Genomic DNA, 16,246 nt, shown 5'->3' on the forward strand with positions numbered 1-16,246 from the left:
TTTTCATTCCTTTAGAATATCAGTGGGCTGCAAGAAAGAGCCCAAAGGTAATTTTACACACCACTGATACAAGACACGTTTTAGCTGTTTCATACAGAATTAGACAAGCTGTGGTGTTAGCAAGGAAAATTGGATTATGAAGGATATATTTTAATCTCATGTGTCAACAGGTTGCAATGCCTTGTAGAAAGACAGGGATAAGAGGACAATTGCATGCAGACCCAAGAAAATCAATCAGGAATGCTACACTGCAGTGACTGTTTGGACATAATATATTTTCTAAGGATTATATAGTGACTCTAAGATAGAGACATTTGGCTTGTAAAAAGCAAAATCCCTTTTTACTAAAAATCTTTTGTTCAAAATCTTTTGTTCTTCCTTATTTTTTAACAAGTAGCATGATTAAACCTAAATAGTATAGACCAATGATGTAGTTAAGATCATGAATAATGAGGATGATCTAGAGATCTATCTGTCTATTCCTGATTTATTCTGTATTGCGTCACATCAGCCTAGCACACTCTGGTCTGGACTGTGGTGCACACATAGAAGGCCTTCTGTTCAGGCATCTCCACTTTGCATAGAAAGTTTTCAGGACAGAAAATCTGAACACTTACAATAACTGCTTTAAAATGAAGAAAATGCTATTTTCTTCCGTTTTTCATGCTGGATTGAGGAAGTATGATAAGTTGTACAACAACAAAGAAAACAAATATATGTTTAAGTTAAACCAGCCAATACTTTGACATTTTTTATGTATTTCTCCCAGACTACAGATCCTGATTAATTTTAATGGTAAGAAAGACCAATGAAAATTTCAGACTTTTAGTTTTACTTTTGGAGGTATCTATGTTCAAACATTGCCACAGGTTTCAGTGTGCAAAATAGAAAAACCCAAGAAAAAACTGGCCTAAAATTGATAAACCATTTTTGAAAAAAATATTCATATATGAATTCACAGCACTCATTACATGCATTCAACCTTTACACTGGTAAAGTTTCTCTAGTCTACACTTCTTAGTGTCCAGAATTTGTCAGGGGTTGGTAAATGGTCTCCAGGCCTGTGTGACTGAGGTCTTAACTTGTCTGTTTTCTTTCAAAAGCAGAGGCTCTGCCACCCAGGGAGGTGTTTACAGCTACTGCCTTTCCAAACCTTAAGTCATGATTATACCTTTGGCCTTGATACTTTTTACTCATTATTCTATCCTTGTATGTATTATAAAAATGTCCACTAATTCTGAATGCAAAACAGTAAATGGGCTGCGTAACATCAATATAATGTTACCAATGTCTGTCCTTCACCTTATTGCCCACACGCACTGCTATAGATTTGGCACTCACTTTATTTGCAGATGAAGCTCACAGCCATTATCATCTCAATTTGAAATCATACAAGAAAAAAACATCCACAATGCACTTACAATTTGGACCTTTTTAATTTGCATAACAGCCCATTATGTTCAGTCACTCCCACACAGTGTGTAGACTGAATACAGTGTTAAAGCAAACAGAAACCATCTTCACATGTAGCAGAAAAAAATCAACAATAAAAAAAGTAAATTTCTTACACAGCAAAATTCTTAAGTGTTACTGAAGCCATAGATGGAATATACCACTTTAAACCTCTCAGGCTCATTTTTTTTTTTTTTTTTTTTTTGCTAATGCACAACCTGCAGTGGTACTTCTGAGTAAAGAAAACTCATAAAATATGTATGTGGGGTAATCAGGTTGTTAGTTTTTAACTGTTGCAAATCGGCAACGCCTGCCTCGAGAGGGTTAATCCATAATATTGTCTCCAGATCATATTATTTATCAGGAGCTGAACCAACCCCATTAACACCCAGCTTCTGTAATACTGAATGACTCTAATTATAGGTTTGTGTAAATTTCACAATTTATTGCTTGGCTACCTGTCAAACATAACCCAGTCATTCAGCTGGGTAGTTTTTAAATCTATGTGTTACACTAACAGTCTTCTAATGGGACAGTCATTGGCAACAACAAAAGCCCTAAATGTAGTTACAGCTGCACTGAGAAACATTGCAATCAGGGTTCTCTTGTGAATAGAATGCCTATGAGAAAATGGAGAAAATTAAAAGTTGCTGTTAATTCTGCACTTCTCTAAAGTAATGATAAAACCTAAAGAAAATGTAAGAAAATAATAAACAAGCAAAATGTGGAAAAAGCACTTCTTAATAGTACAAAGAGCATTCTATTATTGCTATATATAAAGCAATGAAACAAAACCCTTAATTATCAATTATTATTAATGAACATACATTATCAAAGACATACACACACATTATGTTATATGACTTACATGCATCATCCATAAAGGTTTACATGTAACAATGTTTTATATATATATATATATATATATATATATATATATATACTTGATTGCACAGTAATCACCGAGAAAATCCTGGAATAAATATATGAAATACACACACAGACCTACACATGCACACACACATGCACATGCAGAGATACACACACACACACACACACACACACATAAATGTGCACCTACTTTCAACTTTTATGGTGTCCAGTTTGTTGCATGTGTTTGGGTGTCTGTCCTCTAGAGTAGACCATCTGCTCCTTCCTATTTAGTACTTCTATCCCCAGTTGTGCTCCATCCTTCTGGTGGTCTTCCACCCTCATGGCAAACCAGACCCCAATTAGAGAGTTATGCATTGGACTTTTCACTTCTTTCTGGCACATATAATGTTATATTAATTTTTTTCCGTTTCAGTACCCAGCGAGTATGTTAAAGATATGATAATGGTATTTAGCTAATAAGTGAAGAACTTATAATAAAGGTACCAAAGATAATGCTAACTGCTGATTAACAATAATTTTAAAAAAATCCTGCCTCACACTTTGCTGTGCAGCTTGAGTGCATAATGAGAAACATTATCTAGACCAAGCAGTTTAACTTAACTGCCAGCTTTGTTCCAGTTAAAGCTGCGTGCAAAGGAAAGGACTCGGATGTATGACACGATGTAGTCAAATAAGACTAAACTGTGGCCTAGTTTGCTTTTTTCTTTTTCAACCCAAGATTGCCATAGATCCCACCATCAGCCAGAGGATGGTGATGCCTTGAGCTGTTGATAGTGGAACAAGATTGAAGACTGATGCTAAAAATCAGGATGGATATATTGTGTTGCAGGACTACTGATGAGCTTAGTGGAAGCATTCATGGACACTGGTCCTGATGAAAACTGGAGGTGAATAGGGTGGAGGAGGGTTGCATTAATCTGACACTGAAATGACAGCTGACAGCAGCAGAGAAAAGAACAGTTTTAAATATATAGCTGTGAGCAGGGGCAAGCGGTTTAGCAGGGCACAGTCACCATGGCAACTTGAACTGATCACGGTAAAAGCATGGCTGTAAGGATGGACAGGAAAAAAAATCTTTTTTTTTCATCTGTCCCACTAGTAAAATGCAAAAAAAGAGAAGCTCGATTAGACTACACTAAGTTTATTTTTTATAGATCACAGCTCTAAACCTATTTGGCAGTTTTCCCAACAGTTTTGAATTAACTATGACAAACACATGCTTTCGAAAATCAAATCATATTATTGATGAAATTATCCATTCCAAATTTGTTCAACGATAAAAGGACTGTGATGTATGAATTTAATATAATTCAAGTCAGATTTGGGTATATTCATCAAAGGTTCAGCGCTTAAACATACTTTCTACTTTATCGCATTAATGGTAGATTGGTGCACTTGAGATGCATTCATGAAAGTTGACTAAAAGAATCAGGTAACTGTCCCCAATCAGCATGCCAAATTCTCAGATTTGACTATACGTGCTAGGTGCTATGAGCTCTAAAAATCTGAAGCTGTTTACTACTGGTGTTCTTCCAGCACCCCACTCACAAGACAATATCAAAGCCTTATAAACCAGTTTGAATTTCCCTGTCTCAAGCAACCAATAGGTAGTTACCTCAAAGTTGTCCATAGTCCTGCCCCCAACTCTTTGCTTCCTGGGTCACTACTAGATCTAGAATTAAAGCATACTGTTAACACAGACGCTAAATCCACTGCTGTGAACAGTGACTTAATCCAACGTGGGACTTCTAATGTGTTAATGTGTTAAACATTAGCCTTGTACAGTAACTCTGCATTTCTGAGATAAATGGAGTGCATTTTATTTATATTTTATTACTTATTTATATTTATTTTAGCCAGAGAAAAATAACATCTCCTAACAAATGTCTTTAAAAAAAAAGCTATGAATGAAATACTGTAAATATTTCCTGCAAATAAACAAATTCAAATTCCATCATTTTTCCACATTACCTGAAGAAATGAAAACTCAGTCATTTGCTTTGGATGACAGTGTTCCTATAGGGATTGGGCATCCTGCTCTTAGCCTATTGCTAATGCAATTGTTACCATTGATCATATGCCCACAGGTCATGATGATGATGATGATAGACAACCATGCAGTGTTTAAACTTTAAGGACAGATTTAAAACTAGCAGAGAATTAATAGGTTTGTGTTACTGTGTTTGTATTGCTTTCTATTTTTCAGTACAGTTAAACTCAAGTGGCTTTCTCTTAGCAATATGTCTGTGAAGGTTCTCAGTCATCCAGGTCATTGTAGTCTAAGGAGCTTGAAAAGAAAAGTATCTGGACTTCTTGAAGTTTTCCTTGAAGATGTATCGGTCCCAGAAGGGCTCTCCACCAATTGCTCTTAGAACTGAAGAAGCTTCTTGGATGAGAGGTGAAACGTCTTCAAGGAAACTTCAAGAAGTCCAGTTTTCTTTCGAAGCTCCTTAGACTTTCTCTTAGCAGTTTACTAAGTTTGCTTCTCTCCTACACTTTATACTCACTTATATAAATATTGTATAAGTGTAAAATTAGCTTTAATGTGACCCATAAGCTACAGGTAAACACTTGAGCCATTTGCCAAGGTACCCAAACCAATTTATGTCCAATTCATAATTTTGCTCGAACGAAAGCTGTCTATGCGCCCTTAATGATTAAGACTTGTGTGATAATCTTCGCTTTAAAAAAAAAAAGAGTGCCATGACCTGGATTTGAACCATGGTTTCTATGGGTACAATACAGAGAACTAACCACTATGTGATCACAGCTGGCGACTGACACGTCAGTGCCTGTGAAAATGTGTTGTCTAGTTTAATGTCTCCACTGGGTTTGACTCCTCCCATCCTAGGAGTCAAACCCAGTGAAAACCATGAATCCTATGGGAATCATAATAAAACACAACTTACTTACAACAATATTGCCATAAGATTAGTGACATTGGTGCTAATCTGACTTCTGTCCTAGTTTCACCATTCATGTTTCACATGTTAGCCTAATATTCCTAGAACACCAGATTTACTGATAAAAGCAGTTTAAAAAATGCCCTGACTGTGTTATCAGAATAAAGCTCTTGCAAACAGCTGTGTGTCTGTATCTCAGTATCTGTCTCGCGTTGTGCACTGAAGTGTAACCAAAGCAAAAGAGAATCTATAGAGAGAGGACCTTTACAAAATATCTTATTTTCTTGAAAACACAAATGCATGTGCCTGCTAGTGCATATTGTTTAAACACTACACAACAGTGTGCATAGAAACAGTAGGCTGCGTGTGGGTGTGTACATTCATCTGAGTTTATGTATGCACATCAGAGCTGCCATGGCTAGACATTACCTTCTCCTGACAATGCAATTAAAGCTCTGGTGCTGCATGTAACCTTCTATTTACTGTCCAGGGAGACCAATAAATTGCCCCCATATTTGTCACAATAAAGGAGCCATCAGACTCAAGGAAGTAGGCATGTGTGTTTGAATCTTGATTCGGAGCAGCTGTCCAATTAAACTGATAAGGTGGATATGCACCCAAGGCAGTAACATGCCACCATTTCTGGGAGAGAACAACACAATGTTCCTTAAATGACACTGAGTCCAAAGTCACACTCTCCAGTAGCAAGGTTTATGTAATACCTGTAAAAATGTGTCTATTTTAATGTCTCCATAGCATTTAATTAAAATATCCACTAAGCATCAACTAATGTGCATAAAGACAACAAAGCACTTGTCCAGCTATGATCTCATAACTGTACCATAGGCAGTGCAGACTGTGGGTATTTGGAAAGGAAAACACATGCAACCCAATTTGCAAAGGATTTAACTTTTGTTTGTTTTTTTAACTGTTGATGAAAGTCTTGTTGTTTCAATGTTATTCCATCAATTGAGTCCACAAGTGACTGATTGAGGGTTAAAAGTTGCCAACTAGACTTGGTAGAGTTATCCATCTACACGAAAAATAAATGACCATGCGTGTAATGCAGAAAATAGATGATGTTATCTTCTTAACTAAATCCAGAACCTGATTTCGCAAGCTATTTATATCCCACACCAGACTGAGTTACTTGCAATACTGCACTTTTTTTAAAAAGTAGAGCAACAGACAAAAAGAACAATACATCAATCTTTAAACAAAACTTGTCAGTCTTAACCTTTTCAAACATTTTTCTTTTCCTTGTGTAGGGACTCTGGGACAGAGATTGTTTTTGGGAAAGAAAAATTCAAACGTTGTTTCACTTTTACTACTTTTACTTCACTTTTCAGGGTGAAAATTCATATGGGGTTTGGGTACCAATCTCTACTCATTGCTGTAAAAATAACCTTATATGGACTTCTGTTGTGACAGACGTGACCATAAAGAGATGCACATGGTCAGCGATCATTTAGAATCATACACAGCAAAAATGCCAGTGTTGATTTTTCAGTGTTAGTAGATTTCAACAGAGTTCCGAGTTAGTTCAACACTTAATCGAGTTAAAATAACACATCGGGAGTTGATTCCTGAAAAGTGTAAGTGTAGATTTTAGTCGTTACTGCATTTTAACACTGTGGGTGTTAAATTAGACCACACCTTCATTTCCTGTGGAGCTTCGCAATCCAGAATCTTCGGTCGCCATTTTTTCTTGCTGATGCGGTAAGTTTTATTCGGTTAAATATTAAGTTTTAGATTGATGTTAGAACAAGTAACATGATAACTAGTAAAAGAAATAGTATTTATATCAAAATACATCATCTTTAAGTGTCATATTTGAATTTTAACTGTTTTTGTTAAGCTGGGCTACTGCTAGCTAGAACTCTGCAAAGTACCAGTTTCTTTCCTAATATTCATTTAGCATAATCTGGCTATTGGCAGACTGTAATGAATATTACATGTTAATATATTTCACAGTTTTTATTAAATGCCTTTTATTTATTTTCGAATTAAACTGCCAAAGCCTTAGGGTCAGTGGTCTCAAACTCGCGGCCCAGAGGCCACTCGTGGCCCACGTCAGGTGAGGTGAAGAAGTATAATGCAATTTGGCCCTTAAAGTGACTTTTTTTTGTCATTAGCCAAAAATGATTTAATATAAAGGCAATGAGGGCAGAGTGTTACCGGCCCTCATGGGTAGTGTAGTCCGTGCTGCGGGGAGAACGTGTGGAACTGCCCCTCCCGTTGTGTGTTTGAGCGCGAGAGAGGGAGAAAGTAAGAGCTGTTACCGATGAGAAATGGAAGAAGAGAGCATGTAAATATAATAATAACCACTGCCGCCAAAATGAGTGCCTGGTTGTAAGAAAGCTGTTAAGATTCGACTGTACACTGTGTTCGCTGACAGTAAAGCTACAAGCCCGACAACCCAGCGTATTGGCCAGAGGTGTCATTACCACGGTTCAGAGCCGCGGACCTGGCCGAGGTAACAAGAGAGTACAAACATGTGGAGGGATTGGCTTTGTTAGTTCAGTGAGAGTCAAAAACTAATGTGTACACTTATTTCTGCATTTTTATTTTGTTAAATATGAATAAAATTACAGCAGAAGTGCTGCAAAGTGTCTGACCAGAAAGAGAGGACCATTGTGTTAATTTGGTAGTTCAATTAAAGGCATCGGTTAGTTAAGAGGGAGAGGGGGGGATGCGTTCATATTTGCAGTTTTGTCTTGTTATACAATATTTGAAATTTAAAAACGAACAAACCAAACGCTACATTGTCAGGAATATTTGTGGGGAGGGTTTTTATCGCTTAAAATATATAAAAAATAATAAAATAGAAATATGGTTCCTACTAACCCCTGTGATAGTTGAGAGAATACTGTATTGCAGTCATGTTACACAGCTTGTACTACTTAAAAAATGGATCAAGGATGTTTTTCTTAACAAAATTAATTTTAACTCAGTCTAAAGGGACTAGACATGCTAGATATTTTGCAAAGAAATGGTGTTATATGCTGGACCTTATTTTACTCTTGGCAGGTGGTGATATGCTGGTTCCCGAGAAGAGATGAACTAATCAAAGTCAGCTTTTCAAGACAGCCCCAAGACTCTTCGCAACTTGTGTTCAAATGTGAGGCCGTTGTCAGGTGATAAATGCAAGGAAGAGGCACTCAACTGACATGAAACATGTCAAAGACAACATGAAGGTGACATTTCAACATAGGCAAAAAGTGGTTCAAGAACCTGCCATAGCTTCTACTGTCCTGGACCTTTTCCCAAGATTTCTGGATACACCTGGCTTGGTAAGGCATAAAATAATTTAATGACTGCTTTGTGGTTCCTTTGTTTGTTTTCTTGTTAATGTGTTGTTTCTGTTGTTACACTTTGTGTTTAAGATTGACCAAGACTTCACAATGCTGTTTTTTGGGGAGGAAGTGTCTGGTAAGTTCCTTGCAAAGTGGCCAACATTCTTCAAGCCAAGGATCATCAAAGATTGCAAAAATCTGTCCCAGAGTACAGAATTGGATGAGCTGCTCATTTCTGCACAGCGTTACTCTAACGAGGCTGGTAAGTGTAAGTTGGAAATGGTAGATTTTGCATGCCTTTACAGCATTTGCTTAATTCCCACAACACAATATATCACTCATTTCTGTATGGTATGAAAACAAGCTTACAAACATGTTAAACCTGAAATGACATTTAATGTAGTTTGAACACAAAAAAAGTTACATAATCTTACTATTGTTATGACTCGATATCTACTTCACTTGGTGGCCAGAAGATTTTAAGTCTCTAGAAATGAATTTTTATACCAAGGCGCTGGAAAACTGCCTTATTAGAAAAATTATCAGGTGTCTAAAATGTCATCATGGTATTACATAACGTGGAAAAATGACTGCTGTGGTCCTTTAAATGACAGTAATTGTGATGATCTTAATTTCTATTCTGTAGTTTGGGACTGCGAGGCGGCTGCCCTCTTTTGCTGCTTCACTTCACTCCAACATCTAAGGGAAGGACGTCTTCAAAGATTAGCACATCAGATGCTGCTCACCACCTAATGAAATTCATCAAGGTATGCTTTTTAGAATTGTATATTTCTCTTTTGATGAGAACAGATGCAAATTATCAACGGCTGATATTTTAAGATGGCAAGGTGATCCAACCTGCAGCAGATGTATCTATCCCAGACAAGCTTGGTGTTGCAGGACTGACATGTCATTGTTTCTATTAAAACTAAATGTACACATTGAAACAAAAATAATTGTGCGCGCGGAGTAAAACATTTTAATATTGTCATAATTTCAAACAGCAATGCCTCAACATCAGATTATCAATTTTGTTTAATGTGAATCACTTGGTTTCTTTCTCTCCCTCAGGTGGGAGGTAGCACAGAGGCTTTTCTTAAGGCTGGCCCCACTCAGCCATTCGTCCTGTGGGTTGGAGAAAGAAAGAACATCATCCAAAGTTTCTACATTGTCCTAGATCAAAAGGTCATTCCCTGTGTGACACAGATGGGAGATGCAGGTTTTGACAAGGCAAAACTTTTCAAGGCACATTTTTTAATTTGCCGTGTCCTTTGATAAGGCATTGGACAACTTCTACACATTCATCCAGACCATCAAGTGTATGGCATTGATGTTGGCAGCGTGAAGGACAGTCCTCGGGTCAATGAAACAAGAGGAAGTCTTCACTGTACGGTTTAAAGATATCCACTATTCAGCACTTTGACTGGAAATGTTCATCTGTTACATTTGCAAGATACACCACACAAGTTGCTCAGTGTTATTTAGACATTTGAAGTTCCAGCATGGTTTGTACCCAGGAAAGTTTTTACGTTTGACCTGTGGAGAGCCTGGATGTTCATTTATCTTTCACACGTACTCTGGTTACAAGCGGCACTTATTCCGAGCACATGGAGACTGCGTTCACTCTGAGGTCATCAACAATTTTGAGCCTGTACCTAACGATGGAACCTCTGTTTCACAGCCTGTAAATGTGGCTCATCCCATGACAATAACTACACCGGTTCCAGTTGAAAAAAGGCAAATACTGAACATGTGCAGCTCTGTTATTGCTCAAGTACAATCATCAGGAGTTCCTGAAAGTACTGTACAGTGTTTAGTTGGTTCATTGGAGGAACTGGTTAATGACATCCATGCACATGCAAAACAATCTGTTGTCGACTGTTTGTCAACTGATACATCAAGAGAAACCTTAGAAAAAGTTGAGGATTGCTTTGATCAGCTTGAAAATCCATTTTCATGTCTTAACACAGAATCTAAAAGGATAAGATATTTTGAGCAAAAATGGAAAATAGTTGAACCCATAGAGCATGTTCTTGGTGTGCGTTTTGATGTACGCAAAGATAGAACAACAGGGACATACAGGCAAGTTCCTGTCAATGATAAATTCATGTACGTTCCTATCATGGGATCCCTTTCATCTATGTTTCGAAACAGTGAACTTTGTAGCAGTTTCCAGAAAAAAAAACTAAACATGGAGGGATTGTACAGAGATTTAAATGACGGCTCCTACTTCAAAAATCACAGTTTATTCTCACAACAAGAACATGCTCTCCAGATCCAGCTCTACTATGACGATTTTGAAACTGCTAATCCTTTAGGCTCAAAAAAGGGGGTGCACAAACTTGGTTGTATTTATTTTGTTTTGAGAAATTTGCCACCAGAGTTAAATTCTGTGTTGATGAACATTCATCTTGTAGCCCTTTTTCATTCAGAAGACTTAAAAAAAAATATGGGTTTGATCCTATCCTAAAGCCACTTGTTGATGATCTAAAGATTTTAGAAACTGAAGGAATGCAAGTGCCCTTTTCAGCCACACCTGTGAGAGGTTCGCTTTTTCAGATTACAGGTGACAACTTGGCTTTACATAGCATTTTTGGTTTTGTTGAATCATTTAGTGCAAACTATTGTTGTAGATTTTGTTTAACTGATAAGACAGAGTTGCAGTCAGTTTTTAGTGAAGATCATGTAGGCTTAACACTGCGTTCCAAAGAACTTCATTACAAACACTGTGGTGCCATTCAACAAAATCCTGCTTTGGCCTCAACATTTGGTGTAAAAAGAAATTGTTTACTCAATTCACTTCGGCTGTTCCATATTTCAGACAACTATGCTGTAGACATAATGCATGATCTACTAGAGGGAGTGGTGCAGTATGAGTTAAAGCTTGTGTTTCAGTACTTGATTAAGACCTCTTTGATATCCTTGAATTCATTGTCACAGAGAATTATAAGCTTTAACTACGGATATGCACAGAGAAGGAACAGGCCAGGTGGGCTAAAACTGGATGACAACAGCAAAGATCTTGGGCTTAATGCTGTGCAGTCATGGTGTCTTTTGCGGAATAGCCCATTGATTTTTGGAGATATCGTTTGCAGAAATGATGGACATTGGAACTTGCTACTTTTGTTAGTTCAAATTGTGAACATTGTTTTTTCACCCATTATAACTCATGGCATGACTTGCTATTTGAAACATCTGATTGCCGATCATCACAAGGCTTTCAAATCTCTCTTTCCAGAACGGAATTTGATTCCAAAGCACCACCTAATGATCCATTACCCACGCTGCATTAGAAAAATTGGGCCACTCATACATATGTGGTGCATGAGATTTGAAGCAAAGCACAAGTTCTTCAAAAGATCTGTAAAGAACTTTAAAAATATCACAAAAACACTAGTAAAAAAACATCAGAATCAATTAGCCTTTCATTTTGAAAATTTTTATTTTAAAAGATTACAGTTCGGCCCCATTAATGAAGTCTTGGCCAGCAGCTTAAAAGTCAGTGAAGCACTGGATAAAATCTTTGATGTTTCTTCTATTGTTTCTACAACTTCCTGGGTCAAAACTTATGGTACAGAATATCAAGTTGGGATGTATGTTTGTTCTGGTGTTGAAAATGAGATGCCTTTGTTCAGTAAGATTGTCAGTATAATTGTTAGCGATTTCAATACTTATCTTCTAACTTGTAAGGTCTCAACAGTATATTTCAATGATCACTTAAATGCATTTGTTATTGAGGATGGATTAGATGTCTTTGCACTGATCTCTGTAGATGATCTGGTGTACTATAGACCTTATGATAGGCAATTTTCAAATGGCACTGATGACAAAATGTACATTGTCCCATACTGTAATTTTGTATGACTTGTTTACTTGTGGTGTATCTGAATACAAAGTATTTTGGAACGTTAATGTCTTGTATTTCTTTGTAATGGGTGGATGTTGGGGGTTAATTGTAGCAGTAGAGATATCAGAGATTAATGGGAGTTTATTGTAATCTGGTGGTATTAATGATTTGACTGACACTAGTGTTAGTGTTAGAAAATTAACACTATTCAGAGTTGAATTTTTTAACACCAGGGCTAGTGTAAAGTACCACCAACACTATTCGGTGTTAATTTTTAACACTTAACACCAGTGTAGAATATTTTTGACACTGGTCAGTGTTACTCAGTGTTAATTTTTAACTCTGTGCAGTGTTAAAATAACACTAGCTCGTTGTTAAAAATATAACACTTTGAAAAGTGTTAATTTAACACTCAAAAGAGTGGACACATATAGACACTTTTCTAGTGTTAAATTTAACACTCACAGTGTCAATTTAACACTGGCGATTTTGCTGTGTAATTAGTTTAAATTAAGGGACAAAAAACCATTTCACACTTTATTAACCATCAGCAGCTCGACTTGTTGAAGCTAGTCAGGTTTTGAATCAAGTGGTCACAGTAAATTCTTGCATGCATGGATACATGTCTGAAATAGAAAATGATTATGTAGGATTATGTATTTTTTGTTTGTTTGTTTGCTTTTTTAGCTGTCCAACTGTTGCCTTCATGACTGCAATTGATCATCAGATTTCTGTTCTTAGTTCACAGGAGTTCCCTAAAATTTAACAGGTTGTGCATTCTGAAATGTTCTTCTCAGGATTATTATAGTGAACAAAACTGAACTAAAAATTAAAACTAGATGAAGATGAAAAATAGCATTCTAGTTAACTGAAATTAAAAAAAGAAAAGTAAAAAAAAATTGTCAACATGGAAAACTAGCTAAAATAAAAATAAAAATCCATCCATTCACTTCCGCTTATCCTTTTCAGGGTCGCGGGGGGCGCTGGAGCCTATCCCAGCTGTCATAGGGCAAGAGGCGGGGTACACCCTGGACAGGTCGCCAGTCTGTCGCAAGGCTAACACAAGGCTAAAAATAAAAATATCAAAGAAAATATGCGTATTTGTATTTTTAGTATTTGTTAAATTTGGTCAAATGTTTTAGCTTACCTTGCCTGTGGCTTTCATAGACATGCTTATTGAGTGGTGTCAAAAAAGATGTGAGTCAGCTGTTTTGTGTTGTAATATCTGCACTAATATTCTTAAATCTTACCTCTGGCATATGCCCAGTGTACAATAATGTAACTAAAACTAACACTGAAACTAATAACAACTGAACTGAAATGAACATTTCTAAAAAAAATACAAGACAAACTGAAAAGAGCACGCTGACTCTAGAAACTAACTGTATCCAAACTGAATTTAAAAAAGGAAAAATGCCAAAACAACACAAACATACACACAAAAAGCAACCAACCTGCCAACGTGCCCAGCAACTAACCAAACAAATAAGCCAATAAAAAAGCTAGTTACAAAAATTATTAAATCTTTATTAACTGATTCTTTTGCTTTACCTCTTTTACAAAAACTATGCTGTTAGTTACTAATATCCTCTGTACATTATACCAATGACTCTGGCATCAGATCCTTCTGTTCTCTCAGAAATGTTCCCAAGTTGAAATAACTATATTTACAAAGTTTTACAAAGACGTATTATAATAATTAAACTCATTTACATACTTACTTACATCTACACTTAAACACCTCAGAATATGCTACACGTTGATGATTAGATGGGCTATTCTGCATCTAATTACACAACACTGGCATTAAATTAACATTAAAAAATATTTAGAGTTAAAATATTAAACTCAAACTACCTATTCATAATAGATTGTATAATCTACAATTATTCAGCTGTGCTCCTTAAATGCAGTAGAATATCTCCAAATGGCTGGAAAGAAAATTGAAATGCTATTTCTTGTGTGCACCAGTAATGGCATGTTGACATGAACATAACGCATTGAAATATAAACAAACAGTTAGTTTCAAATTTTAAAAAAAGTAATTGACCATGAAAACATAATCATAATAGTTGGGTTGCGGTCACGAGGTTCTGATGACGTGCGGAGGCAGCGCGATTTTTGAGTGGAGGGCGGAAGTAAACATGGAGGACACTGTGGAGAGTCAGGAGAGCAGCTATTGTGCAACTTTAGACCCCGTTTCTCGGGAGAGATATAAACAGATAGTTAAAAAATATATCGGACGTGATCCGTATTCTTTGAAAATGTCCGAATACACCACAGAAGTAAAGGATTTGCCTACTATCGAGGCTGTGGATATCACCAACTACTTGGTCCTCCAGACTTCTTACTACACTAGGCAGCAAATGAAAGCTTTCAAGAGTCTGGAGGCGTACAATTTTTTTGTCAGCGGGTGGGTCCACAACCTTGGAACAAAACGTCTCCGTGATGGATACAGTTTGGTGTTTGCAAGGGTGAGTGTTTGTTCTTATATTGCTTTATCTTAAACACGCTAACAGTTAGCGGTAGCGGCTTTAACGTCAACAAACATGCCACATCCTTAGGACTTCGTTAGAGTGACAGTTGTTTGTTTCAAGGTAAACCATTCTCAGCGGTCTAACGAGACACCTCTGAAGACTTGGGTAATTGCAAAGGAGGATGGAGAAGTGATTGCAGCTCATTGCAATTGTATGGCAGGGTTAGTAGCCTAATTAAGTACGATGTTATTGCAATGAGAACACACACACACACACACACACACACACATATACGCATAGGGCACTGCTAGCATTTTGCAGGTGTACTTCAGTAGTAGTGGGGAGAGAGTGTTTTCTTTTAGCTAAGAATTCATCAGCTAAGAATTTGTGTGATTGCCTTAGATCCCTCATGACACTCAGATGCATTTTTCAGATAGAGGGTATATACAAAAAATATATTTATATGTTTCTCACCACAGAAACCTTACATTACGGATATCTTTACTTATCTGTGAAAGGAGACTGTCTGGAATCTGGCAATATAAGAACCATAGCAGTGTACAAAAACCTGTGGTGTGTGCCTGACGGTAATAAGTGCCACTTTTTCTTTTTTTCTGAATAAAATGGTATGGATTTACTCTGTGATTAAAAAATCACAAACATGTAATATGTAACTTGGACCATAATCATTACAGATAATGGCATCTTTTTCTCTTTGACATGATTCTTGTTTGTTTTACATCTCAGCACAATATCTTACCTGGATAAGTGAATGTCTCATTCACACTGAAGTCTTCTGGTTGTGGATTCTCAGCTGGAAGCTGCAGTTCGGGGTTCTCCACTGTCACTAGGCTCAAATCCGGGCTCTCAGCCGTCTGTTGCATATCCAAAATCGCCTCTGCACATCGATGCTGTTCTGCCTTAAGCTTCATTCTTTTCTCTCGTTTGAGAACTGATTCCGATCTGGGTTTTCGTTCGTAGCCGAGATTGACCGTCGGAGCCCAGTCCTCCGACTCTTCGTCATCCAAAGCACTTGGGCAGCCTATAGTCCCAATCAAGTCAATATTAGACTACTAACTTAAAAGCACTAAGTAAACGAGAATTTAACGACAACCTAATGCTAATAAGTTCGTTTGCAAACATAACATTACCTCTGACGAAGTGGTCGCTGCAGACACGGGCATTGGCAGACTCTGCTCCTCCCGACTGTAAACGTAAATTTAAAATCCATTTTTTCCTACGTTTTTCGGTTAGAATTTTCCATTTTTCTCCTCTTCGTTGGGCTATTTTTGGTACCCTAAAATACCGTTTATCAGTTTCTCTGGTCGACCTACTGGAGCATCCGTAAACACAACAGGACATAGGCATTTTGCGTAC

General features: G+C 37.0%; 1 protein-coding gene across 3 annotated transcripts; it reads right to left on the reverse strand.

The window, feature by feature from the left end:
• Positions 1-1,969: 1,969 nt before the first annotated feature.
• LOC146583477 (uncharacterized) lies at positions 1,970-16,241 on the reverse strand. 3 transcript variants are annotated; one of them, XR_014892278.1, is made up of 5 exons: positions 16,021-16,241; positions 15,630-15,911; positions 3,962-4,018; positions 2,534-2,654; positions 1,970-2,072 (listed from the first exon to the last, which is right to left on the reverse strand). XR_014892278.1 is itself a non-coding variant. In XM_085272214.1 (3 exons), exons 1-3 carry the CDS (start codon positions 16,235-16,237, stop codon positions 3,963-3,965), a joined length of 555 nt encoding a protein of 184 aa, XP_085128340.1. In that variant the 5' UTR covers positions 16,238-16,241; the 3' UTR covers positions 3,724-3,962. The 3 variants fall into 3 exon arrangements, 1 of the variants encoding a protein (XP_085128340.1); XR_014892277.1 differs by having other exon boundaries at positions 2,534-2,662; XM_085272214.1 differs by lacking the exons at positions 1,970-2,072; positions 2,534-2,654 and having other exon boundaries at positions 3,724-4,018.
• Between the last annotated feature and the right edge of the window lie 5 nt (positions 16,242-16,246).

Source organism: Mchenga conophoros, linkage group LG1, assembly GCF_057382185.1.
Source record: "Mchenga conophoros isolate Kocher_MC1m ecotype Shallow Benthic linkage group LG1, M_conophoros_male_GT1.1, whole genome shotgun sequence".
Taxonomy (NCBI): domain Eukaryota; kingdom Metazoa; phylum Chordata; class Actinopteri; order Cichliformes; family Cichlidae; genus Mchenga; species Mchenga conophoros.

What these genes read in the sequence shown, in the direction of transcription:
- LOC146583477 (XM_085272214.1), bottom strand. Translation starts at nt 16,237, where the DNA reads ATGCCTATGTCCTGTTGTGTTTACGGATGCTCCAGTAGGTCGACCAGA. An exon ending in CAGCGACCACTTCGTCAGAG is followed by an intron (nt 15,912 to 16,020) that starts GTAATGTTATGT and finishes TTGGGACTATAG; the next exon opens with GCTGCCCAAGTGCTTTGGAT. An exon ending in TGAGACATTCACTTATCCAG is followed by an intron (nt 4,019 to 15,629) that starts GTAAGATATTGT and finishes CTTTAATTCTAG; the next exon opens with ATCTAGTAGTGACCCAGGAA.